Source organism: Crinia signifera, chromosome 3 (assembly GCF_055691185.1).
Source record: "Crinia signifera chromosome 3, ASM5569118v1, whole genome shotgun sequence".
Lineage (NCBI taxonomy): Eukaryota > Metazoa > Chordata > Amphibia > Anura > Myobatrachidae > Crinia > Crinia signifera.
In genome coordinates this window covers 272,154,912-272,182,627 of record NC_139219.1, presented here as the reverse complement: position 1 = coordinate 272,182,627, position 27,716 = coordinate 272,154,912, and the positions used below count along the sequence as shown (strand labels likewise).

General features: G+C 45.5%; 1 protein-coding gene and 1 long non-coding RNA gene across 3 annotated transcripts in view; one reads left to right on the top strand and one right to left on the bottom strand.

Moving 5' to 3' along the window:
* The window catches only part of CUL3 (cullin 3), a 109,927-nt gene extending 89,830 nt beyond the window's left edge, over window positions 1-20,097 (bottom strand). Inside the window, exon 1 of the mRNA XM_083178051.1 lies at window positions 19,644-20,097. Within this exon, the coding sequence (XP_083034177.1) occupies window positions 19,644-19,709 (66 nt within the window). The 5' untranslated portion in view covers window positions 19,710-20,097. The remainder of the gene's footprint in view (window positions 1-19,643) is intronic.
* LOC146064507 (uncharacterized) lies at window positions 19,650-27,396 on the top strand. 2 transcript variants are annotated; one of them, XR_014471821.1, is made up of 3 exons: window positions 19,650-20,281; window positions 24,540-24,606; window positions 27,066-27,396. It is a non-coding gene; the product is annotated as an uncharacterized LOC146064507 (long non-coding RNA). The 2 variants fall into 2 exon arrangements; XR_014471822.1 differs by lacking the exon at window positions 19,650-20,281 and adding an exon at window positions 20,330-20,417.
* Window positions 27,397-27,716: the final 320 nt, after the last annotated feature.

The following is a 27,716-nucleotide window of genomic DNA, read 5'->3' as shown; positions in this document are numbered from 1 at the left end:
TTGTTTAAAAATGGCATACTGAATTATTGATACAATCTAATCAAAATTAATAAGATTAGCAAAGAAAAATGCATTTTCATACCCAGATTGTAAAAGGAAAACATGCATGTAGTCTATTGCCTAAGCAAACACTTAATTATGTCTTATGGTGTGTACACACGGGGGCGATATGGCTTCCGATGTTGCCAATATAGTGCACATCGGAAGCCATATCGCAAGCCGATTGTGTACTTTGTAGGGCTTGCGAGCCCGATGCGCTGCTGATGCGTGCTCCCGAGTGAGCGCAAATCGGCAGCGACATAGTGAGGGCAGCCAAGACTATATAGTGCAGATCTGCACTATATAGTCTTTGTGCCTTTATACTTACATAGCTCCGGCGGCCAGAGGGGCTTCTCCTGGGGCTGCAGGGCTGATGCGCAGTGACCTGGAAGTCCGCTGTATAGACTTCAGGGTCACCGCGGAGGTGTTGGTGTGGCCACTGATGTATGCGGCGGGGGGGAGCTGTTCCTGTGCCGTTGCCCCTGCCATCTGAGCCCCTGTCTCCTGTGACAGGTATCGGTACTGCCCTCTTCACTCCTTCATGCCGTGCGATGCGAGTCCCAATGCGATCAGATCGCATCGGGACTCGCATCACACGGCATGTCGACCGTGTGTACACACCATCAGTGGAATTTTGTTTTTAGAAATAAATAAAATCACTATTGGCTATTGTAAGCTCCACTAGGGCAGGGACTGATGTGAATGTTCAAATATTCTCTGGAAAGTGTTGTGGAATAAATGTCCAATATATAAATAACCAATAATAATTTAACAAATTTATCCAAACAGTCTTATTTGTTAATGTTCTAACATTTGAGGGGTAACGGTTATTTGTGGTGTACCCAGCTTTATGCGCATATTTCTCAATAGGAAACTTTAGGCCTAGGGGTGCCGCGGAAAAAAAAAAATCTGATACTCTTGGGCACCGCGATTCAAAAAAGTTGACAAATAATTTTTCAACCAATTTAACTTTTAACCCCTTCCCGACATTTGACGTACATGTACGTCATGGTCGGGAAGTACTTCCCGACATTTGACGTACATGTACGTCATGACTTCTAACTGTCACTGCGTCTAGAGACGCAGTGACAGTTAGGTGATGTCTGCTGTCCCTGACAGCAGACATCCCCCCTCGCCGCCCAGGGGGGGCAGGGGTGCCCCCCCCGGTCGGCGATCGCTGTGATTGGCTGTTCAAATCTGAACAGCCATTCACAGCGTTTCCTGTGTTACCGGCGGCTAAGCCGCTCGGTAACACAGGGATCGGTGGTGATCGGTGCTGTCAGGTACAGCACCGATCACCACCGATGTGCAGCCCACCCCTCGCACCCGCCGGGCACTCACCCGGCAGCAGCAGCGGCTCCAACGGCTCCCCCGGAGCGTCTGGAGCGCACGCAGCGCTGCCCTCCTCCCCCCTCCCCCCCGCAGCAGCAGCATCAAGCTGCTGAAAAAGGTGTACAATAAAATATATGCACTGAAAATATATGTATATATATATATATATACATACACACACACACACATATATATATATATATATATATATATATATATATATATATATATATATATATATATATATATATATATATATATATATATGTGTGTGTATATATATGTATATATATATAAATATATATATATATACATATATACACACATATATATGTGTGTGTGTGTGTGTGTGTGTGTGTGTGTGTGTGTGTGTGTGTGTGTGTGTGTGTGTGTGTGTGTGTGTGTGTGTGTGTGTGTGTGTGTGTATATACCCCACCGATCGCCAGCCCCCCCCCCCCCCCCCCTCCCACCCGGCAGCCCCCCTCCCTCCCACCCACCCGGCTGCCGCAGCGCCAGCACCCCTCCCACCCCCCCGCCAGCCGCAGCGCCAGCCCCCCTCCCAAAGCTGGTGACTAAAATGGGGTCACTTGTGGGGGGGTTCCACTGTATTGGTGCTTCGGGGGTCTTGCTAATGCGACATAGCACCCACCATTCATTCCGCCACCAAAAATCACTCCTTCCCTTCTGAGTCCTGCCATGCACCCAACTGGTATTTTTTGGTCACACGTGAGGCATTGCCGTACTCGGGAGAAATTGGGGCACAGATTTTGGGGTGCTTTGTCTCCTTCATTCCTTGTGAAAATAAAAAATTTTGAGCCAGAACTGCATTTTTGTGTAAAAAATTACATTTTTTTACACAAAAATGCAGATCTGGCTCAAAATTTTTCATTTTCACAAGGAATGAAGGAGACAAAGCACCCCAAAATCTGTGCCCCAATTTCTCCCGAGTACGGCAATGCCTCATGTGTGACCAAAAAATACCAGTTGGGTGCATGGCAGGACTCAGAAGGGAAGGAGTGATTTTTGGATTTTGCAGCACAGATTCTGGTTGAATGACCCCCGAAACACCCATACAGTGGAACCCCCCCACAAGTGACCCCATTTTGCAAACTACACCCTTCAGGGAATTCATCAAGGGGTATAGTGTACATTTCAAACCCCCCGGGGTTTCACCAATTTTGATACAACTGAGCTGTGAAAATGAAAAATTAATTTTTTTTATTTTCACTGCCCAGTTGTACCACAATTGGTGAAACCCCTGGGGGTTTGAAATGTACACTATACCCCTAGATGAATTCCCTGAAGGGTGTAGTTTGCAAAATGGGGTCACTTGTGGGGGGGTTCCTAACTTTTAGCATCTTATGGTGCCTAGAAACCTACATGGTGCCTAAAAAATAATCTCATAAAAAGGAGGCTCCAAAATCAAGTAGGTGCTCCTTCTATTATGAAGCCTGTGGTTTGGTCACCGTGCACACTAGGGCCACATATAGGATATTTATGAAAACAAAAGAATTGGGGGAATCAATTTTTAGTCACATTTCTCTAGTAAAATCTACTGTATTCGTTAGAAAAATGTATTAAAATTGAAACTCTGCAAAAAAAATGAAATTTTGAAATGTCACCTACACTTTGTTTTAATTCCTGTGAAACACCTAAAGGGTTAACAAACTTCCAAAATGCTGTTTTGAATAATGTGAGGGGTGCAGTTTTTGAAATGGCATCATTTATGGGGGTGTCTCACATACAAGTCCCTCAAAGTCACATCAGAACTGAACTGGTCCCTAAAAAAATCAGTGTTTGAAATTTTCTTGAAAATTTGAGAATTTGCTATTCATATTTTACGCCTCCTAGTGTCCAAAAAAATGAAAAGGAAGTTGAAATAATGATGGCAACATAAAGTAGACATATGGTCTATGTTAGTTATTAACTATTTTGAGTGGTATGATTATTTGTCTCACAAGCAGAAAATTTAACATTTTGCAAATCGCTAAATTTTCCATTTTTTCACGACATTTTGGTATTTTTCACAAAAAAACACAGACTGTATCGACCCAAATTTACCACTAATTTGAAGTACAATGTGTCACGAAAAAACAATCTCAAAATCACTGGGATAAGTAAAAGCAAAAAAAAGTTATCCCCACTTAAGTGAGACATGTCAGATTTGAAAAAAATGGCTCTGTCAGGAACGCAAAAACTAGCTCTGTCAGGAAGGGGTTAAACCCTGCACACTAAAATCTTTTGGTTGTGGAAAGTATAAACCATATAATTCAGCACAGTAGAGCGTTGGATAGACCACATTATTGGAGAGACAATTAGGGCAACATGACTAAAGGTCAACATGGGTTTTTTACCTTTTTGCCCGAATGTCGACATGGAATTTAAAAAAAAAGTGTACCGCTGCGCTTCCCATGCTTCATGCGCGGTGCCTCTCTATGCTTAGCACACTATTTTATTTTCCCACCACACCCTAGTGCACTGTTTTTCAACCACTGTGCAGCTTGAGCTGTTCTCAAGTGTGCCCCCAGATCAAGAGATGCCCAAACCAGTTTACAACCACCACCAGTTCAACTGTTATTTACTGGTTTCTTCTTTTCATGTAAAAGGGCCCATGTATTTTAATTTTTACTACCTGTGGGGACCAGTGTGTTTTGTTCTGTGGGATCTCATGGTGTGCCTTGGCAATTTTACTTTTTTTTTTTTTTAGTGTGCCACAAGGTAAAAAGGTTGAAAATCATTGCCCTAGTGGATGGTAGGGCATGAATTACTGCCCGTCGGCTCCCAAAAAGAGTGAAACACCCCACGTTAACCTTTGGACTGTCTAAATAACCCCATGTTGACCTTCATGCATGTCAACCTAGCGTTCATATCCCAGTGGGCCAGTATGCGTGGCATAAAATGGATCCTAATACACTTTAAAACAGTAAATACAATGGCATTTGCTATAATAAATTACTATAACTAGCACCTTGTTAATGAACAGCTTAATATGTTTTTTTCAGGATGCTATTAATGATTTACAGTTCTGTAAAGTGTCAAGTGACAACCATGGTAACCACAGTCACACTGAGAAGTCACAAGTGTATCCCATATGAAAGTTTAAGCGTGACTGGCAGCACTACTTATCTCCAGAGAGATTGTGGAAAGGGAATACATTGTAGGACAAATGATAAGGTATATGGTTAAAGGGGACTTAAAACTTTTCTTTTAAACAGTTATGTGGGACTGCGGCTTCAAAAACGGAGCCACAATTAAAATTAACTTGACTCTAGCAGTGACATTTATTTAATTGACCAAGCATAAAAGTCCACAAAATACAGGTATTGTGCCTTCCCCATCTAATGACTTTCAAAAAGGTTTGTTCCCCAGATGGCTTAAACTTAATTCATAATTGTGTTATTCCCCCCAACTGGCACTTAACACCCTCACCACCCCCACTGCATTACGGCATATGCTTAAATCCAAAGTCTAAAGGTGCTCACACACTAGAACGATTTTTGGGCCGATTTTCGATAAATCGGCAGATATTTACCGAAAATCGCTCAAAAATCGGTCGAAAATCGGCCGATGCTCGCTCCCGTGGATCTTTTGCTAAATCTTCTGATCTTACGTGCTGCACAAAAGATCAGAAGATTTAACAAAAGATCCATAGGAACTCACACGGGATCTTAAGAAAAATCTTTGGTAAAGATGTGCGCTTGCCTGAAATCTTTTGTCCAGATCGGACAAAAGATTTGAAGGCTAATTTATGCGCACATCTTAAGATCGCAGATCTTTTTAGTGTGTGGGCACCTTAAGGAGAAATAGGACTAAGCCAATGCCTGCTGGGCTCTGAAGATGCCAGCTCCAGCTTCTATTCAAGTGATATGCAATAGCCAAGTGGTAAACAAATAGAGACACAGTCCTAGTAGACAGTCACTGTGGATTATGGATATCCAGAAAGTAGTGGGGGAACTGCAAACACCTGGATTCAAAACAAGTCTCAGCAGTAACCAGAGACAGGACTTAAGGCCCCCTTAAGGTGCCCACACACTAGAAAGATCTGCGATCTTAAGATGTGCGCATAAATTAGCCTTCAAATCTTTTGTCCGATCTGGACAAAAGATTTCAGGCAAGCGCACATCTTTACCAAAGATTTTTCTTAAGATCCCGTGTGCGTTCCTATGGATCTTTTGTTAAATCTTCTGATCTTTTGTGCAGCACGTAAGATCAGAAGATTTAGCAAAAGATCCACGGGAGCGAGCATCGGACGATTTTCGACCGATTATCGGTAAATATCGTCCGATATATCGGCCGATTTATCGAAAATCGGCCAATCGGCCCAAAAATCGTTCTAGTGTGTGGGCACCTTTACACTTGTTCAACTTATTGTTCAACAAATTGAACCTGATTGACTCGAGATTTATCCTATGTTCAATCTCTTCCAATCTCTTGGTTATACCCAATGGCAAGGGATTGTGGCCTACACATCAGGCACATCAGATTTTGTCAGATAAATTGACTCAAATCTCACAAAATCTTCAAGTGTAAAGGTGCCCACACACTAGAAAGATCTGAGATCGTAAGATGTGCGCATAAATTAGCCTTGAAATCTTTTTTCCGTCCTGGACAAAAGATTTCAGGCAAGCGCACATCTTCACCAAAGATTTTTCTTAAGATCCCGTGTGCGTTCGTATGGATCTTTTGTTATCTTCTGATCTTTTGTGCAGCACGTAATATCAGAAGATTCAGCTAAAGATCCACGGGAGCACGCATCGGACAAAAATCGGCCGATTTTCGACCGATTATCGGTAAACATCGGATAATATACCGGCCGATATATCGGCCGATTAATCGGAAATTGGCCAATCGGCCCAAAAATCGTTCTGGTGTGTGGGCACCTTAAGAGGCCCTTAACAAGGCCCATAACTTACACCTCATACACATGGGGTAATGTCTGCTTAACATGCGTGCTAAGCATTCTAGATCGCCCATACACATATCGAGGTGTGCTGAGCCATCTGTCCTAACCACTGTGTTTACTATGAACTTGCTAGGTGATCTGATTTTTACTTACTCGGTATTACCCCTCCTTTCCATGCACCTGAATGGTATAACCTAATTGAGCACCTGCCACTAGCTATATGTATGTTGTGAGAGGAAGAAAGAAGCCTGTATTAGAAGGAGATGCAGGTCCTGATATGCCACATGGAGTATTATGGGGTTGCCCCAAGGTAGGTATCTTTTAGTTTAGAGATATTTAAGAAAGAAGTCATTATCATGTGGCTCCTTGCTTGTTAATCGTAGACTCAATTTAGGGTAATGGTATGGTGGGGTGCGGTGCCCCTGGACTGGGTGGCTCTAGTGTGGCATACCCTTACATTCTACTAACACTTAGCACTTTTTTTTTTATTTTGCTAACACTATTTCCTTAATATTTTAATGACATTTTTTTTTTTTTGGTACTTGTGTAGTTTCACAGCGCCAGCTCTACAATACGCTATTTTTGAATCCTGGCAGCTGTACGCCCAATGGCTGCCTTACTTCTCTAAGCTACGTTATCAGTGTAGCACCGGCAGCAGCGCAACGCTAAGTTTGATTGAAGCTACGTTATCAGCGTAGCTGATATGATGCCTTACTTGTGTAGTTTCACGGCGGCAGCTTGAACTACGTTGTCTGGGTAGTGACAGGTCATTGTGGCACTTGTAGTTCCACAGAGAAATAGTCAGCCCGGCAAACCGCTAACAAAGGGGGCGTCTGAAGGGTGCGTCTAGTACTTAGCCGCTATAGTGTCTAAACAGCTAACAAGGGTGCATCTAAATTTAGACGCTAGAGCGTCTAAATTTTAGTCGGGTATAGAGGTGCAGCATTATTCAAAAAAAAAAAAGAGACAGACCAAAATTTTTTGAAAAACACTAGTAAACCTGTCGACAATGACACTTGTCGACATAACAGCTGTCGACCTTGTTTATTCCACTATCCCCAGCAGACCGAAGCGTGGCGAGCGCACGCGGTACGTGTCCTACCGACCTTTTCATACCCCCACTATCCACGCGGAGTGATTTTATAAAGTGTGGCGAGCGCAGCGAGCCCAAAATGTGGTGAGCACAGCGAGCACCGCGAGGGGATGCAGGTAACTTCACATGTATTCCGCGTGCGCTCGCCACACTTTATAAGATCAACTCCACACCGACGTGGATAGTGGGGGTATGAAAAGGTCGGTAGGATGCGACCACGTGGGCTTGCCACGCTTTGGGCTAGCGTGGATGGTGAGGGTGTTTCAGGAACATCTAACAGGGATGCTGGCTACGCAAGGGGCCGCGTGAACACGCTATGCTAACTACATAACTGCCTCGCAAATGACTGGCTACGCTGACTAAGCTGGTCGACACCACGCTATTTATGACTGACTATGCTAGTCGCGGGAACACTACGCCGGTTTTGACAGGGACGTTTACGCCACTACAGGGATGCTACGTTATCAGCGCAGCGCCGGCAGCAGTACTACGCTAACACGATTCTGAAAGGGATGCTACGCTAACTACATCACTGGCACCGTGAAACTACACAAGTACCCTTTTTTTTCTCTCACCTTCTATGTATAGGTTCAGCTTCCTATCACTAATATCTATTACTACTACAGTATTTTCACTGGTGGGCTACTCTGGGCTTTCTAGATTATGCTGGGTTTTTTGGGATGCCGCACAATGCACCTAGATATAGCACTAGGGACCCCCAATATACAGAGAAGCTTCGACGACGGCTTAGGGGCTTACACATAAATTTGTGCAAATATACGTAACCAATATCTTTGAATTCTATGATCATGTAGTGTTCTAGACTGGTGACTAATACCAATTTGCTGCCCTATATAAAAAACTTAATAATACTGTCTCTGAGATTCCTGCTAATGCCTGTAGGATTAATGCAGCTGCTTCCTCCCCTGTGTCAGTGTGAGGCTAATGATCGCTCATGGTCTGAGGTCAATGGGGTAGCAAAAGCACGAGGAGATGCTGATGCCCCTGCAGATGGAACCAGAAGTGTTCCATGGCCTTGGAAGACTTCTGCCTTTAATACCAATATTATTTTCAAGTACCCCAGTCAGAATGCAAAGTACTCCCAGGGGTACTAGTACTCCAGGTACCGGACTAATGTGATTGGATATCCTGACAAAAATTTGGCAAAACATCAGTAAAAAAATAATAATACATTTTCAGCTCCCAATGTTCTATTGGGGGTAATAGAATACCCACCCTAAGCTGGAAATTTTTGCTCACAAATTCAACCTCCGTGAATATAATGCGATCCACTTTGTTACTAACAGATTAAAACGAATAATCGAAGCTGAAAATGATCAGGTTTCAGTGTTCGTATGTAAGCTGTCAGAGAAGCCTCTGACTAATCTTCTTACTGCAACTGCGATGACACAAAGCAGTATGAGACAGCATTTTCTGTCACCACAGACAAAAACAGAAACAAAGTTACAATGAACCAAAATGAGAGAGTTATTAATTTTTGTTTAAAGGTGCATACACACTGGATGTTTCTGCCCAGCGAAGATGGGGACAATTACTGGGCTGAAAAACGCTCAGTGCATACACACCAAACAGTTTTCGCAGCTCCTGATTTTCACCAGGGGTGGACGACTTTCCACAGCAGGATGCTATGGAAAGCTGTAATACCAGCAGATGAGCGGCACCCGCCGGCAATGATGTGGGAGCGTGAATTAGCGCTCATTGACGGCCTGTACACACTTGGGAGACTTCTGAGCTGAAAACCGCAAAAACGGAGCTGCTTTCAGCTCAAGATCGCCTAGTGTGTATTTGTAACAATGGGGCAGATGTATTAAGCCTTAACAAGAGATAAATGCAAGGGTAATAAGGGGAGATAAACGTCCAGCCAATCACCTCCTTACTGACATTTTTCAATCACAGCCTGTGACATGGCAGTTAGCAGGTGATTGGCTGGACGTTTATCTCTCCTTATTACCCTTGCATTTATCTCTTGTTAAGGTTTAATACATCTGCCCCAGAGTTTGAGAGTGTAGATTACTGTAGGAGAAACTGCTGATATGGACATGGGCGGAGAGCAACCATCTTATGTAGGGTAAAAGACAGCAAGGCCACACAAATACTCTGAATCATGGACACAAACAGTTCGACTTATCCTGTACAGTGGTCCAAAATACAGTGCATATCCATAACTAAAGGTGCAGACAAAAATCAGTGTACAAATAAAATGGATACAAGCTATAGATAGGCTCTCATACATTATTTATTTACAGTTTCTTATATAGCGCACACATATTACGCAGCGATTTACAGAGAATATTTGAACAGTAACATCAGTCCCTGCCCCAGTGGAGCGTACAATCTATATTCCCTACCACATGTACACGCACACACAGACAGTAAAGGGTTCATTTTTGTTAGAAGCCAATTAACCCATCTGCATATTTTGGGATTGTGGGAGGAAACCGGAGTACACGGAGGAAACCCACACAAGTACGGGGAGAACATACAAACTCTGCACAGTTAGAGACATGGTGAAGATCGAACCCATGACCTCAGCACTGTGAGGCAGTAATGCTAACCATTACACTGTCCCTGCTGCAGCAGTGCACTCCCAGGCAATTCTGCTAGTGCCAGATACCTTTACTGGAATATGCGGCTTAGTCACAATGCGATGTGTCTAAGATGCCAATTCCTTTGATATGCGGCCTGTGTATATGTGCACAACTGAGTCTTAATCTGTATATAAATTGTTAAACTTTTTTCATGCAAAGTTCTGTTGTGCTACATATGCATAAATAAACATTTTTGGGTAAACCATCACATAAAAAAAAAACAAAAAAAAACTAGACATGGCACTAGAACAGTCACATAGGACCTGGTGGCTCATGTCACACAGCATATGGAGCTTAGTTGTAGGAAGACCTCTTTAAATAAAAAGGAATTGACAATGCCAGATAGATACATACACTGAAATATACCTACTGTATCAAAGATCACATGCAGTACAACACACACATACAGACCATGTCTCCCACAACTACAAACATCATGCACCACATATCGGCGTCTCACACACCACAATAGAAAATAAACTGCAGTATTCGGTACCACACGCTGGTATAATCAATACCTAAATTGTTTCTGAGTAATCTGCACTATTATCACTTAAACAGCAACACATTCGGCAAAAAAAAATAATAATAACACACCCACAGAAAGATTTTTCAAGTATACACAAACACACAGGTTGAGTATCCTTTATCCAAAATGCTCAGAACCCGAAGCATTTTCAATAATGGATTCTTCCGTATTTCAAGAATATTTTTTATAATTCAATGATGTATCTTGAGGTATTTTGCATTTACTGTATGTTGTACAAAGACATCAAATAAAAACAAATATATTTTATTTGGGTACTTGTGTTGGGTACATGCTTAAGGTATGCCACTACCTTAAGCATGCGATGCGACGCGAGTTCCCTTGAAGAGAAAATTGCCTCGCATTGTATGCTATTGTATTGCATGCAATGCGATTTGACGCAATTTTTATATGTACAGGCACCCAGATGCCTGTTTCATATGTGAAATGGCCCCCCAGACCCCATTTTTAATTCTATACCCACCCTGATGGCTAAATGCCCCCCATTGTTAACGCCACCCTACTATCAATGATAACCGCAGCGAGCCCGAAGCGTTACAAGCACAGCGAGCCCCGCGTATTACTTCACATGTAATTCGCGTGCGCTCGCCACGCTTCGGGCTCAGTGGCTCGCTGCGCTCACCGCACTACATAAAATCAACTCCACGCCGACGTGTATAGTGGGGGTATGAAAAGGTCAGAGGACGTGTACCGCCGCCCCTCGTGGGCTCGCTGCGCTCGCCACGCTTCAGGTTGGTGTTGATAGTGGGGTGGCGTTAACAATGGGGGGCATTTAGCCATCAGGGTGGGTATACAATTAAAAATGGGGTCTGGGGGGGCCATTTCACATATGAAACAGGCATCTGGGTGCCTGTACATATAAAAATCGCGTCAAATCGCGTTGCATCGCATGCAATATGATTGTATGCGATGCAAAGCGATTTTAAGTTGTGATGAACAAAATCGGGCGCCCAGATAATACACAAGTACCTTTATTTGTGAATGAAACAAGGTCATAAAACGTTTGTGTAGCTCAGGCACTGTTGCATACATATTTCAAGCTGATCATTACAATATAATAACTATTTAAACAGGTGCCTACAACAGTCGCAAATGTAACAGATGTTTAAATATTAGTCTAGAGCAGGGGTGGCTAACCCACGGCTTGTGAGCCGCATGCGGTTCTTCTCCCCTTTATCTGCGGCTAGGCGGGTTGGGCGTGCACGCCGCCACATAAGCACTGTGAGAGTAGTATTGAACTGGCGCTGGAGACGCTGCTGCTGCCAGTGTCCTCTTAGTGCGACAGCGCATGCGCCGCGTCAATCCTCCTCTTCTGTGCACGCCAAAGCCTCATGCTGGGTACACACCAAAACTATTTGGATTGGATGCAAATCGGATCGTACGATTTGCATACAATCCGATCCCCTCTGTATTCAGATGAATGGATCTTTTACAGATCCTACCTGCAGCAGGTAGGATCGGATTAGGATCCAATTCAGATCCAACCAAACGATTTTGACCAAATCTGCATCCAATCAGTCTGAATTGGATCCAGATTGATGGGATTGTGCCAAAATCATTTTGGTGTGTACCCAGCATTAACCACATAAGGAATGATACGGCGCATGTGCTGTCACGCTCCAAAGTCGCTGGCAGCAGTAGCATCTCCAGCACCATTCAATACTATTCACATTCTACCCGTACAGCAGCAGTGGATTGGCTACCCTGTTACCAGTCACACCGGACAATTCGTCGACCTGGGGTTTCTGCAAAAAGAGCCCCATGCAATCATCATTATTCTCCATGTTTGCTGCTTCCAGGCATGTTTAGGATTGAACTATAAAAGGCAACGATTTTAACAGTGCAATGTTGGGCATTAAAAAGCTTTACCACATGCTAAAGAACCATCCATTAACCTACTCAATGGCAAACAAAATGCCTGATCAGCAAAAGATTGAAAATTATATTTCATTGGTGGATAAGATTCTTCTTCCAGGGTCCATTTGTCCACTGACAGTCCTTCATGGCCCAGGCTAGCCTCCTGGTCTCGGCTGAAGCACAGCGCAAAGTACTTGACTGGTTACTTTGCCCTGAAAATTGCTTTTTTTTTTTTTTACTTTGAAACTAACATTTCAGTTTTTTGTAATTTAATTTTTATTTTTTTTACTACATCAGTTTACTTCTTACCTCTTATGCTGCTTTGACACCGCAAAACCTGCTCAGACCAGGTATTTAAAACGGGTCAGAGCAAGTTAAACCCCTTTCACACCACATGTAAATACCTGGTCTAAAGCAGGTTTGCGGTGTGAAAGCAATACTGGAAAAGCGGTACAGAAGCCTTTCTACACCCCCCCCCCCCCCACCCTGGAAGCAGCCTCCCCCCCACCTGGGAGGGCAAGGAGGCTGCGGGACATCCACAAAGGGCTCCAGCTGCCCGCACTCCACTGCTGTAGCAGCTGTGGCCGCCCCACTCCGGTACCTGCAGGCTGACTGAGACAGGGCAGACAGCCACCCGCAGCCCAGCCTGAGCCGCCCGTCCCCGCTCACCTCCTCTGCGCAGTCCGATACACCCTGCTGCTGGGAGCTTCCCACTGCGCCGCCAGCAGTAGCAGCGGCCCCCACTCTCACCCCGGGCAGGGCAGGACACAGTGCACTGGACACTTGTCCGAGATATGCTGGGGATGCTGCTAGGTATCCCGCTCTGCTCGACCAGAGGCGCTGGGTGTACAAGCCAGGACCGCTAAACATCGACAAATTGCAATCCTTATACGTATATGTAGTACTACTATATAGGGAAAGACATCACAGCAGCAGAATGGAGAGAAAATGGAGAAGGGATATTGGGTGGCAGAAGAGAAATAGAAGGAAAGGAGAAGAGTTGTATACAAATAGAGTGGGATTATGGTAACACAGAAGTAGTTCTCTAACCCCACTCACCCCGCTGGTATTAAAATTGTAGTAACTTTTCAGATCTTATAGAACTAAGAACCCCAGCAGGTATGCAATTGCCTGTGTCTATCAATAAGTAATCAGTATAAATTGCATATTATATTGATAAAAGCTGCAAGCACGGTGCTAAATGGTCATCAATCTCCATTGCTGGCTCATTTATAAATGACATGCTTTACTATTAGTAACACGGGTGAAATGTAATAGGGTGATAGATTCAGAAAGTGAGAGATTTGGTGAGAAATCTCTAGTTTTTTTAAAGCAACAATTATTTACACTGCAAAATGGTTTTGCAGTTTATATGTTTGCCACTTTAAAAAAATTGTAGATTTCTTTTTGGGGTTTTTTGAGGAATGTTGGGAAGGAGCTGGAATTCACTGAACCACGGGGCAGTTATCTGGACCATTTGGGGAGCACTGGTATAAAACTTGTACAATTATTTGTTCTTTTAAATGCATTGTACGAAAAAAAAAAAAAAAAAGGCAACACTAATAAAAGATAACCACCAAGTCACCGGTCACACGCCGCACACAAAGCCTCCCTCTTGCCCACTTCCTAGGGTGCCACCCAGCCACAGGCTGCAGCTGAAACAGTGATTCGCTGGGCATGATTACTAAAGGTAAAGACCAGCACTTAAACTTACCTGTTCTACTTTTAGAAATAGCGTGTGTGTGTGTGTGGGGGGGGGGGGGGGCGGACACACAAGGGAGCAGGAAGTGCTAACTTATATAGCATAAGTGGGAGGCCCCTGCTCAAAACACTTCCTGTCTGTCTCTAGGGGATTGGAGAATTAGCCCACCTTAAGGGTGGAGACCAAAGTAGAAAAAGCTGTTTGTCTTTAAACCTATTTTTGTTATGCTTCTGTTTCAACTGTAACCAGTCATTTTGCCCTGCAGCATTTGAGTGTAATCCAGCATTGCAGCTGTTATATGGGTTTTTAAGAAATATATTTGTGTCATACATTATAACATGCAAAAACACCAGACAATTTAGATCAGAGACTGATATTATAGCAGTGAAGAAGGGATATTTAGAACCTTAGGAGAACTACTGTTTTACGTTTCAAACTGGGTAAATGCAATTTATTAGCCACAAACTTTATCCCACCGCTAATTCAGACCTGTATGTAAATCTGAAGCTTTACACACAACTCTGATTTGTATAGATAGGTGCGTGATTCTAGCACTCTAACCCAGCCCATCAGATATATCCATTGGTACAACTGTATACCATAAGATATATCTCATGTGATTCATCTCGGCGTGATCAATCGCATGAGATATCTTATGCAAAAAAAATGACACCAAACTACTAAATCATCTGGAATCACTCCTGGGAAGGTCCAGGGGAGTTCAAGGGAAATTGCATCCAATTACAGGAGCCGATGTATCTCACTTGCAGTGCCTCAGAGCCAAAGGATTTTGTTTTTAGGTGTGCAGAGGAGGTCTGCGTCTTCCGATGCAGATTCAATGGCCTTGTCTTTGGATCTAAGAAGGAGTATCCTGAGTGGTACTCAAATGGGTAATGTTTTCGCAAATGATCCACGGCTGCATCTGATAATAGAGCCAATGGTTCACAGTAGCTGACAAAGACCCAGCAGACTGTAGATGAGACCTCCCACATCTCTCTCAGTATAATTGTACATCGGCTTCCTAGGAACTTTTTTGTATAACACTGTACATGAATGGAACAGCAATCTGAAAAATACTATATGGGGCTCCACATAGTATATATGGGCTTATTTTGAAAGCTATATTTACAGAAATAAAAAGTTTGGAATTCAGAAACATAAAAAAGGTAAGCTGTAGCCTAAACAATTACTTTTGAAAACAGGACAACTTCACTTTTCATGGTATAGAGCAGTGGTAGCCAACCCTATCCCTCGAGAGCTACCAACAGTTCACATTTTCCAGACAACCTAGCTGCTGCACAGCTGCACTCATTAATCACTGACACATTTTAAAAGATCCAAAGGTGGAGCTTATTAGCTCACTTGTGATTCTGTGAGGAGACCTGCAAAACATGCACTGTTGGTAGCTCTCGAGGACTAGGGTTGGCTACCCCAGGTATAGAGAGTTATGCCCCTTTCACATTGCACTTGTAAGCCGGTATATTGCCTTTTTTTTTTTTCAGCATTTTGAAACGGTACCTGCTGCAATGTGAAAGGTCAATTTACCGGTTACAGAATACCGGCATTTAAAAACGTTTTAAAAGCAGGATCCTACACGGTCCTGAGCCGTTTTCCCTGCAGTCTGAACGAGCCAGAACCGTTTTGAACTACACATGATAATCTACACAAGGGTCATTGGTTGTCTCCCTGCATGTTGTCACTGCCCACAAGCAGGAATTGCACAATAGAGTTTTATTGCAAAGAAGCCTTTTTTTTTTTGGGGGGGGGGTGAAACGGGTTGAATGTGAAAGGTACAAAAACAGTATATAAACAGTAATATACTGGTTACAACATGCAATGTGAAGGGGTTTAACTGGCTTTTTTCCCATTTTATGAAATGTTTACAAAAATGGGTTGAAAGCAGGGTTGCAATGTGAAAGCAGTATAATTATAATAGAATTGTTGGGTAAATATTAAATGTTGTGAATAATTTATGTTGAATAAGTTGTTACGATTATTTTAGAAAATTAGTTTAATAATGACAATGGATCATTGTGTTATCCTCACAAAATACTCTTTGTAGTGTAAAGGACCCCATCCACTAGTGTGATTTGGGCCCTTTCCTGGAATCAGATGAGAAGGGCCCAAATCACGTGTTTAACCTCAGATTCCAATGCAATGAGAGGACGCGTGCACATCGGATTGTAGCCTGTCACTGCTTCATTACAGATCCATCGGATCCTGCAGCGAGGAATGGTATTGCATACAGATGGATGGCATGTGATATATCATTTGCAAACCTGCCGTCCCGACCTACCTGGGCGGCTCAAGGAGGATAGGGTGCGACTTCTCCCTTCGGAAGTCATAATAGTAGTGGATGGGGGCCTTTAAAGGATGCTGTAATTTATTGTGTAATGTAACAACCTCAGGGATGACCTCATTATTGTATATAATTGTGCAGTTATATTAATGTTCTCTGTATTGCATGGGTGTAGTTTGTATTGTATATCAATAACTAGGATGCTCTTTGTAATATGCGGTGTTCAAAAAATGCTCTTTGTGCTGTATGGAAGTCACTAAGTTGCAATAAATATTGCATGCCGTCACTAATACTATATGCTCATGGGGGTGTCAAGAGTTAGAATTATTGTTGTGACCCCTAAACTATGTAAAGCAGGACCAGCCAACCCGTGACTACCAAACAATGTAAAGCAAAATAACATGTCCTTGACATTATATTTTTGTAACACTAAATCGCATTAAACATCCCAGTGATCAAGGTGTAATAAATCTGAAAATAATATTCAGTTATGTTTTACTCCCTGACTACTGCTATATTTTTTGGGGAAGGCTGCACTCAATTGGACTTCAATAAATTAAATGACCCTGTTGGCAGCAAAACAGCACACTTTGTTAATTTTATCTATATACAGCAGATTATATTTCTTATCCTATGTAGTGCATTCAACGGCATCTAGACCTCGGTTTCTGTCTTACTGATGTTTATCTCATCGTCCTGTCCCCTGATGCAGCAATGTGTATATACCCTGTACTTGTCCTACATGGTCTTGTACTTTAAGTTGCTGTTTTCTTTTTGTGCTTATTTGGGTATGTACTTTGTTAGGCACTGCTGAACCCTTGCAGCGCATATACAAATGTAAGGAAAGCTGTGGCCTAAAAACATTACTCTTAAAAGCGAGGACCATTTCGCTTTTCAAGACATCAAGCGCAATTCTCTAAAAATTGAGAACATCTCTTTTTGCCATGATCAATCTAACCTATATTGTTTTATAGCAGCTGAAATCCAACCAAAAAATAATGCATCAAAAAGTATGTAGACTAGGACAGTGTCCTCTTGGTTGAGAAAATTGAATGGTTACGATATAAAAAAAAAAATTAAGGGGTTGTGCTTTGCATGCATGAACTAATTTTAAGAAAAAGATCTCATTTCGAAACTGTTCTGATTGTTTTGGCATTTTAAAGCTAAAGACACAAAAAACAACTAACACACCAGTGAAAATGATTACATGTGCCCAGTTTAGTAAAATTAATTAATACACATAAATTTAACTTTCTGCTTTGCAGTGATTATTAAAAGTGCATTAGCGGCAGGGTTAGTTTTTGTTTTTAGCATTGCTATGATTTCATAAAAATTAGCTGCTATTCTAGAAATTAAACAAACATAATGTACACATTAAAAAGGTACAACTAAGTTTCTATAGTTCCAGGACAACTAAGACAGTATAAAGTGATCTGCTGTCTCATGAGAAACTGCCATGATGCCCTTTAACTACAGTAATTTTTTATTGACTACTTACTGGTGACTTGTGACAGAGCATTTGTGCAACCTTGTACATAGGGAGGCCAATCCCGGGATTTAGGCCTAAAATCGTCGGGATTTGAATCCCGGGATTGAAGCTTTCAATCCCGGGATTTTGGGATTAGTATCCCACTGCTAAATGTACTTTTTTTTTTCAAAGCCGGGCAGCGCTGAGCACTTTAGAATGGCTCAGATGCTGCCAGGCTGTCTGCTGCGTACCCCCCCGGTGGCCAATTGGTCCGCTGTCACTGTGTGCCAGTGCTCTGTGATGACAGGCATGACGGCGCCCAGCCTGCGCAGCGTGACCACTGACATCACGCCACACTGCGCAGCCCGTCCGCCGCCATGCCTGTCAGTGTACTGCACAGCACAAGCACACACAGTCGCTCAGCCACATGCCCGCTGTACTGCTACCGCCTGCCCGCCCTGCCGCTGGATGGATGGACATCGCTCCTGCTGCTGCCTGTCACCACTACCTCTGTAGTGACAGTGCAGGGCAGGGGGATGGGGAAGAGTGGCGGGCGGGCAGGCGGGGTGGAGTAAGAGGACATTTATATTGATATTTGGGGGGCAGGTCATTTTTTTTTTTTTTTATTAGGGAGGCCAATCCCGGGATTGAGCATTTTTCAATCCCAAATCCCGGGATTGAAAAAAGGCCCCGGGATTGGCCTCCCTACTTGTACACTACTAGTTGGACTACAGGTTGTCTGACTGCTAAGCCTGCATGCACTTCCTATTTACAGAAGGCTGCTCCACTCATTAAAAGAGCAGCCCTTTCAGGATATATGCAAGACCACTGAATCCCTATAGATTGTAAGCAGGGTCCTTCTACCTCTGTCAGTTTATTGTTACCCAGTTTGTTTTATCACTGTTTCCAATTGTAAAGCGCAACAGTATATACACTATTTAACAACCCATAAATAAATACATCATACTATCTAAGAATGACTCCAGTGGTTCTCCTAAAACACATTTTACCGTATAACGAGCTACATTCTGTGCAGAAATTTTGAGTATAAAGCCACAAATCCGCCTTAGATCTGTATCCATACTGATGAGAAAAAAAAATGTGCACAATTCCAGTATCATGTATGAGGCACAATGTCAAAAGCAGAAACACAGATAATCCTTCCAAACAACCCTGCCATAGCGGACACTTCTCTGGCAGGCTTCTCAGACACCATGTGTGCAGGTGACGTAGCAACTCTGTGCTCACTGGTGGGCATTACTGCCACCCTATCCAGAGACTTAATCTAACAGGCTCTCCAGACACTGTGTGGGCAGAAAAGTTAGCGCAGCCCGCAGGTCATGTGTGGGCATGGCCAGTAGCACCCATAGGCTCACCCATTAATGCCCCAGGTGGGCATTAATGCCACGCTCTTCCCCCAAAGTTCTAATCTGGCAGGCTCCCCAGGCGCTGTGTGGGTAGGGCACATAGCATCCCAGGGTCACAGGTGGGTATTTTTGCCTCATAACAGGGACCTACCCAGGTACTGTATGGGCAGGAAGGTGGCACCCCCAGGGTTACGGGTAGGCATTACTGTCAATCCTATAAACATCTGGTGAGAAACAACAAAGTAAGCAGGAAACGGAACAAAGAGTTGGCCTTCTCCCTTGCAGTCATTAATAGTGGCCCTATGGGATGTGGCCCCCAGACGAGGACACTGTCATTTTCTTCTGTGCCACCTCCAGTGTTTACAGTCAGGACCTGGGCCCTCTCTTCCTCCACCCCGCCTCCCTCCCTCTCCAGCCTCACACTTACCGGGAATGCCCGGATCCGCATCTTGGTGTCCTTCCGGCTGCCGGTGCCTTTGCTGAGATTCGACATGTCGGCGGCCAGTCGTCCTGCCTCGGCCCCGGGGCCCCTCCTCGTCTCCCCCCGGCGTGTGTCGGTATGAGGAGGCCCCGGGCCCGGCCTGTCAGCAACCTAGGTGCTCCTCCGGCGTCCTCTTTCCCAGCCTGCCCCCCCCTCGCTGCTGGGCTGGGTGAGCGCTGCGCTATGTGCTTGCGCTTGTCTGCTCGGGCTGACTAGACCCCTCCGCGATGGCGGCCAGGATGCATCCCTCACTCAGCGAGCTCGGCCGGCGGTGGGAGGAGCACGAGAGCTAGGCGGCTCTCGCGAGACTTCTTCCTACTCTCCCCCCTCCACCAGCAGCGCCCTCTCCTCACTGTAACATGGAGCCGATGGAGGCGGCTGGAGGGGCCGCCGTGTTGCGGCGACGGTGACAGCTTCCGCTAGAATCCAACACAGTAGTTCATTGGCTGAACTTGGCATTATCGCGACAACAGCCAAAGGCCCCGCCCCCTGTCATTGGCCACGCCCCCGTCCCCGGCTCCAGCATCTCTGCGTTGCTCCATGCTGCTGACAGCCGTGCGTCCAGATCATCAACATCTTTATTAGTAAGCGTGGAAGGCACAAACGTACATCGATCTGCTACTGCCGCCTCCAAATGAGTGAGGCGGCGCCCGTAGCGGCTGCCAGTCATACAGAGGGCAGCACCAGCAGCAGCAGCAGCAGCCAGTCAGTCAGCAGTCAGTGAGTGCTCCCTGTCACTGCTGTGTGCGCCAGACGGCAGCAGCAGTGCCTCTCCACTTACATTATTGCGGTTCAATGCGGCACAGATCCAGCTGCATGGCGCTATTGTAAATAAAAATAAAAAAAATTGTTCCGGGAGTGCAGATCCCTGCTTCCTGACCCGGGAGACTGCTGTAAGAGACAATGGGGCAGATGTATTAAGCCTGGAGAAGAGATAAACTGGAGATTTAGGCCCTTATTCTGGTTGGTGCGGTCGAGCCGCATATGCGGCTCCGACCGCACCAGACGAATCCCCGCCTACAAGACGGATCGGCACGGCCGTCCGTACACGGACGGCTGCCGATCCGCATGAAAATGGCGGGGCGTACGCCTCCACCATGTTGGGAGCTGCCCCCTGCATTCGATGGTCGTCGACCATCGAAGGCAGGTCCGCACGCCCCGGCAGCTCCCGCAAGCTGAGACCACACGGACAATCGTCCGTGTGGTAGCTTGTATGGGGGCTGAAAGCTGACATCCGGCGACGTCAGCTTTCCGCCCCCATGAGTTGCGTCATGCCCTCATTAGCATGCGTACGCCCCGCGTTTGCATGGGAACGCCCATGAAACGCGGGGCGTATACATAGGGAAATGAGGGCATGAAGCCCCTCACTCCCCTATACGCCCCCTTTGCGGCGTCGTAACGTTATGTGCGGCGAATTCGCCTGCACATGCGCAGATTGACCTCTGCGCATGTGCAGACGGAAAACATCGGCGGTACGGCCGCACGCGGGCCGTACCGCACGAATCAGAATAAGGGCCAAAGTGAAGATAACATGGAAGAGATAACGCACCAGCCAATCAGCTGTGTTTGAAATATGACAGTTATGATCTGATTGGCTGGTGCGTTATCTCCTTCCACTTTATCTCCAGTTTATCTCTTCACCAGGCTTAATACATCTGCCCCAGTGGGTTACATTCGGTAAAGCTTCTACTAAGGAAAAGAGGTGGTGTTGCCCATATCAACCCCTCATATATACCTCCCAACTGTCCCTTGTATTGTAGGAACGTCCCGTTTGTTTGGGATGTTCCCGCATCCCTCCTGTGGCCGGCAGTGTCCCGTGGAGGGGGCAGTTGGGAGTTCCTCCCTTTTGTCTGTGAATAGACGCTGTGCGCACAGAATCTATTTTTCCAGTCAGTGGTTATGAGTGGGATCGGCTGGGATTGGCTGTGTTTTCGGCCTGAGAATTCAGAAAATGTACCTACAGTAGCTGCCGATTTCGTTTTTACCGATTGTGAAGTTATTCATATATGGCTGCCGTGTATGCCGCCAGCCAAACATGGCCTGCCCTGAAGCATTGAACGGATCAGTCAGATCCGTGCTATGCATATATATGTGTGTAAAAATAGAAGAAAGTGTCAAAAATGAAAAAAAAAATGGTGTTGGGTCCCCCCTACTGAGCGTAAAAAATGACGTAGAGTTTCCTAGTATTTCAAAAACAAGCACCAGGTTCTTGGATTAGTCCTGGTTCCAAAAGTATGGGGGACAAAAGAAGTAAGTTCCCCCTTTTTGTAACCAGCACCTTGCTCTAAAGGCCCCCATACATTAGGCCGACTTGTCCTAGGGACAAGTCGGACCCAATTTACCTGCGAGCCGCCCGGCAGCTCCCCGGGAGGCTCACATACAATTTGGCACTTGATGTGCCATTTTTACATGGGATAAATCGCATGCGATTTATCCCATGTAAAAAAAAACCCGGGGAGCTGCAGGGCGGGCAGCGGCAGTAGTGGGGGTGGGCAGCGGCAGTAGTGGGGGCGGGCAGCGGCAGTAGTGGGGACGGGCAGCGGCAGTAGTGGGGACGGGCAGCGGTGGTGGGGGCGGCCAGCGGCGGTAGTGGGGGCGGGCAGCGGCGGCGGGGACGGGCAGCGTTTGCGGTGAGCGCAGTGTACTTACACATAGCAGCAGCGGCGGGGACGGGACGCGCAGTGGCGGCTATTATATTTTTAAAATACTTGTCAAATGACCGGCCGCTCTCTGATTGGCTGAGAGCTCTCCGGCCAATCAGAGAGCGGCCGGTCATTTGACAAGTATTTTAAAAATATAATAGCCGCCACTGCGCGTCCCGTCCCCGCCGCTGCTGCTATGTGTAAGTACACTGCGCTCACCGCACACGCCGCCCGTCCCCACCGCCGCTGCCCGCCCCCACCACTGCTGCCGCTGGCCGCCCCCCACCACCGCTGCCGCTGGCCGCCCCCACTACTCCCCCGGTGTCTGTATGCATATGCCTGTCAGGTGGCAGGCATATGCATACAGGGAGGTCGGACGTGATCGTATGTACAGACCGTCCGACCTCCCTGATCCGGTCCGATGTGCACGGGACCGCGCATCGGATCGGATCAAATGTCACATACCTACGATTTTGGGCCGATTTCATCCGATTATCGGCACAAAGTGCCGAAATCGGATGAAATCGTCCCAAAATCGCATAGTGTATGGGGGCCTTAACAGTCAGTAGAGTAATGCCACAGCTGGGGAAATTTTTTGAACAAGTGCCTGCAGCCATAACATTAACCCTCTAACTGGTCAGGCCTGGATGGTGTCCCTGGTGGAGTGGGGACCCCCCCCAGGGACTCCCAGCCCTAAGGGCCAGGGATGAAGCCAGGGGCCATCCTTGGCACCCTGGGTGTTGGGTGCCAGTTTGATAGTAATTAAAGTGTTAAAGAAAGGGTACTTGTTAAACAAGTACCAAAAAAGATTTAAATTAGTATTGGGTTTGGCTGTGGAACAAGCCTCCCCCGCAATACCATGTACAAGATGTGAGGGTTCGGATTTACTCGGTTCTTACCGCCAAATTAGCGCAAGTTTGGATTTATCCAAACTATTCTTATTGGCTATCCAAACATGTAACAGCCAATAGCAATTAAGATTCCGCTTTGAGATCCGGGTTAATCCAAACCTGCACATCTCTTGTTAAAATAGTGGGATTTGCGTCAAACAACATCAATCAGCATAACAGTGTAACATAAGACATTGGGTCTGATTCTGGTTGACTCGATAAGCAGCGTAAATTCACTGCTTAGCGAGCCATCTAACGCCGCCGTTAGAATGGATGTTTAGCATAAATGATTTTTCCGCTGTTCTTGACTGACCTATATTTGCGGCGTCCGGGTCTGAGTGGGTGGATGACGTCCTGTAATCCTGTGATGTCAGCTGCCCACCCTTAGCAGGCAGCTCACCACCTGGGTTCACATGGGAATACCCACTAAGTGCTTGGCATCTATATGCGACAGCCCCCTGCCCACCTACAACCTGCCCCCTGTGGGAAAGCCTTGGCAACTGTGCAAGTTGCCAAAGGTGCCCGCCAAGCGGCCCTGCACATGCGCAATATTGCTCAGAGCAACCTTAGATTTGTGTCACATTCTGAGGGAAGTGGGCGAGCAGCTGACATTCGGTGATGTCAGCTGCCCGCTACCCACACCCGCGTCATCGGACCATTAGCATAAGAACGCCCAGCATTCTCAAGAAACCGCCCATGAAACGCTGGGCATTCACATATGCTGATGGGCCGCCCACCGGCCGTAACAGTTCGTTCACCATGGCCGAATGCACCAGCACATGTGTGATACTTCACTAGGTTCAGTAGGTAAGTATACTCTGGTTAGGGTAAGTATACTTTCCTTACAGGTACCTTTCTCTCCTTACAGTGGGTGTATGACACATAGAATTCAGTTGTTCAATATAAAAGTTTACCAATTTATTTGCATAACAATCATATCATTCAATTCATCACACACAAAACATTGTGTAAATAAATGGATCGCTACATTATGTCTTTTATTTTACTGGAACTGGAATGAAACAACTCATCCCAGAGAGTTTCTTTCTTCAGGCTGCCTGTAACAAATCTGAATTTACTTGCAAACTTGTAGCTTATCTAATGTCGAACAAAATAAGATATATACATTCAACATAGATCTACTGTTACCATTTTCATATGACATCAAAATGACAATATTATCAGTATTATATGCTAAAATACTACTTTATTATTGTGCAATAATATACCTGCTGCAGCTGTAAACTATTGCTTAGTCTCTTTCTATTAGGTAGTCACTTATAACCAAAGCGGCTATTTTTGTTTTATAGATTGGAGTCCCGCACTGAGTATCCTGACAGACAGCTTATTTGTATTCCACAAGTGAAAGTGAATCAGGTAATAATTGCTGGCTTTCTCACTTTGGCCCTTATTCTGATCGGTGCGGTAATATCCGCGTGCGTTCGTGCCGCCGATGTTTTGTGTCTGCACATGTGCAGAGGCGTCTCTGCGCATGTGCGAGCGGGGCGTACGGCCAAATCCTGCATGAAATGTGAACACTCCGAACAGGGGGTGGAGAGGGGCGTGAAGGGCTATTTGGGCTTATTACCATATGCATACGCCCCGCGTTTCATGGGCGTTCCCATGCAAACGCTGGGCGTACGTATGGTAATGCGGCCGTGACGCACGTGTAGGGGGCGGACATATGACATCGCCGGATGTCAGCTGCCCGCCCAGATCCCTGCTTTTGCACGGAGAAATGTCCATGTGGTCTGAGGTTGCGGGAGTTGGTGGACCACTCGGTCCTGCATTCGATGGTCTGCGACCATCGAATGATGGGGGAGGTTCCCTGAGATGGAGTAGGCGTATTCCGTGAAAAATACACGTGCGGTCCGTTCGGCCAGCTTCTTACCGCATACGGACGGAGTTGTCGATCCGTATGGAAGGCGGGGTTTCGCACGCACGGTCCTGGCCGCATATTCGGATCCGGCCGCACCGATCAGAATAAGGGCCTTTGTAACAACACTGTAACAACACTGTATATATATCCTCTCTCCACTTTTCTTCATATCCTTTGCCTAAGCGTGTAACTCACTGTATTGCTTTACACCTTATTGCTTGTTACAGTCACTATTTCTCCATCAAATAATATTAGTCATGGAACGATTCAGTAAGTGTGTAATAGCACGGCGTCCGGCTACGCTACGTTTTCAGTGTAGGCTAAGCTACGCTGTCAGTGTAGCCCAATGGCTGCCTAGCATAGTTAGCGTAGTGACTCTGTGGCAGCCCAACGGCTGCCTAGTGTAGTTAGCGTAGTGACAGCCGAACGGCTGCCTAGCGTAGTTAGCGCGGTGACTCTGCGGCAGCCTGGTTCTGTCCCCGGCATTCGTGGCTCTGTCCCCGGCGTCCATGGCAAGCCCAGTGAGCGCCTCTCACACAGCGCCAGTAACCAACAGATCCCCTGCGCTGGTGGATGCCAGCGGAGAGGCGCTCCATCTGTCTGAGACGCAGGTGTGTCTCAGTAATTATTGCGGCAGGGTACGGCAACCCTGCCCATGTCCGCTTCAGGGAGACGGGGTTAGGGGGTTTGGTAGCACATGCGTCTGGTGCACAAAGGGGGTATGCGGGCGCAAGTGCTCCTTATGCACAATAAAGGAGGCATTTGCCAGTGCTCCATGTTACATACTGGCAAATGCCTCCTTTTCAAACCCCCACTATCCATGCCAGCCCGAAGCGTGATGAGCGTAGAGAACCCCGCGAGGGGACGCGTTACGCATCCCCCCGACCTGTTCATACCCCCACTATCCATGTCAGCTTTAGTAGATTTTATAAAGTGTGGCGACGAGCCCGAAGCGTGGCGAGGGGACACGGAATACATGTAAAGTCATTTGAGACCCCACGCGGGGCTCGCTTCGCTCGCCATGCTTCGGGCTCTCTTCGCTCAACATGCTTAGGGCTCGCTTCGCTCGACATGCTTAGGGCTCGCTGCGCTCGCCACACTTTATAAAATCAACTCCACGCCGATGTAGATAGTGGGAGTATTAACTTAATGTGACTGGCGTGGATAGTGGGATTGTTACAGGAACACATTCACACCTGCCATATCATACATATGAGACAGTAATGACGACATGTGATAACTGGATTTTAGTGAATAATAAAGAAGAAGAAAAACCACTTAACCAAGTACAATAATATGAAATAACAAGACAAAGAAAATAATAAAACAGTTATTCTTCAGTTTCTGCATTCACGGACACTGCAGCTGAAGTTGACGCAGTTGTGTCTGCATCTGTGTCGTCTGCTTTGTCAGCCATTGGGAGCAGAGTTAGGGCATATAGAATCCGCTGGAAAGCGTTTTCGGCGGCGACAGTCTTTTGCCAAATAAATCAGGGACACTGCTTACGCTGGCCGTGGGAACACTACGCTACTTCTGACTACGCTAACTACGCTGGCCGTGCTATTACACAAGTACCAAAGATTCTTATTTTCTCCTTCTGATGAAGAACCAAATAAATGTCTGCCTGTTGTACAGTTATCATCTGAGGTAAACGCAGTCTCTGTGTCAACCCTGCATTATGTTGTTACTGTAGCTTCTTTTAACCTTCCTGGGATAATATATCTTTCAATATATACATCTAGGCGAGAGAAGAGGGTATTACAGCCGTTCTGAGGTAAAATGTCTGTGGCTGTGTATAAATATAGCTGACTTTAGTTCTATGAGGTAAAATGTCCTTTTCTGAGGTAAAATGTCTTTAAACTGTATACAGCTGTGTAGGTAAATATGAGAACACCCCTTTTCTGCGCTGGTATGAATGTATTTTGGCTCACCACACCTCTCCTTTTATCATTTACAGTCTGACAGGTGACAGGAAAAACTTGAGAGGGAATCCCAGCAACTGATGAGCCGTCTCTGCATGGCCCGTGCAAACAAATGCGGCCCTGCAAATAGACCTGAATAAGGTCCTATATCATGCAGAAATATATCACACATTTACATTTCTGACATTATATCGTCAGCAGCCACAGAGTTTTAAACACATTTTCTTTTATTTATTTCACTATCTATTTTTGTTTTTATATTTTACCTATTTGATTTGAATAAAAATATTTAAGATTATATTTTAGATCTTGGTACTTGTGTAGTTTTACGGCGCCAGCATGGCGCCGTGCTACTTCCAGTTTGTACGCTCGGCAAACTATCTAAAATAAACTAACTTAACTCCATGCCAACATGGATAGTTCATACCCCCACTATCCATGTTGGCATGGAGTTGATTTTAGATAGCGTGGCGAGCCATGCTGGCGCCGTGAAACTACACAAGTACCTAGATCTTTAATAAGGTCTTCAGTACACCCACGCAACTACAACTGCATCGCAAAACATACAGTAGGGCAGAAATTCTGCCAGTGTTTTCATGAGCTTTATGGTTTGAAATACTGTATATATAACTCAGTCAAGTTACAGTGCTTGCTGTATGGCAAGTGTAATTGTCTTGCATTGATAT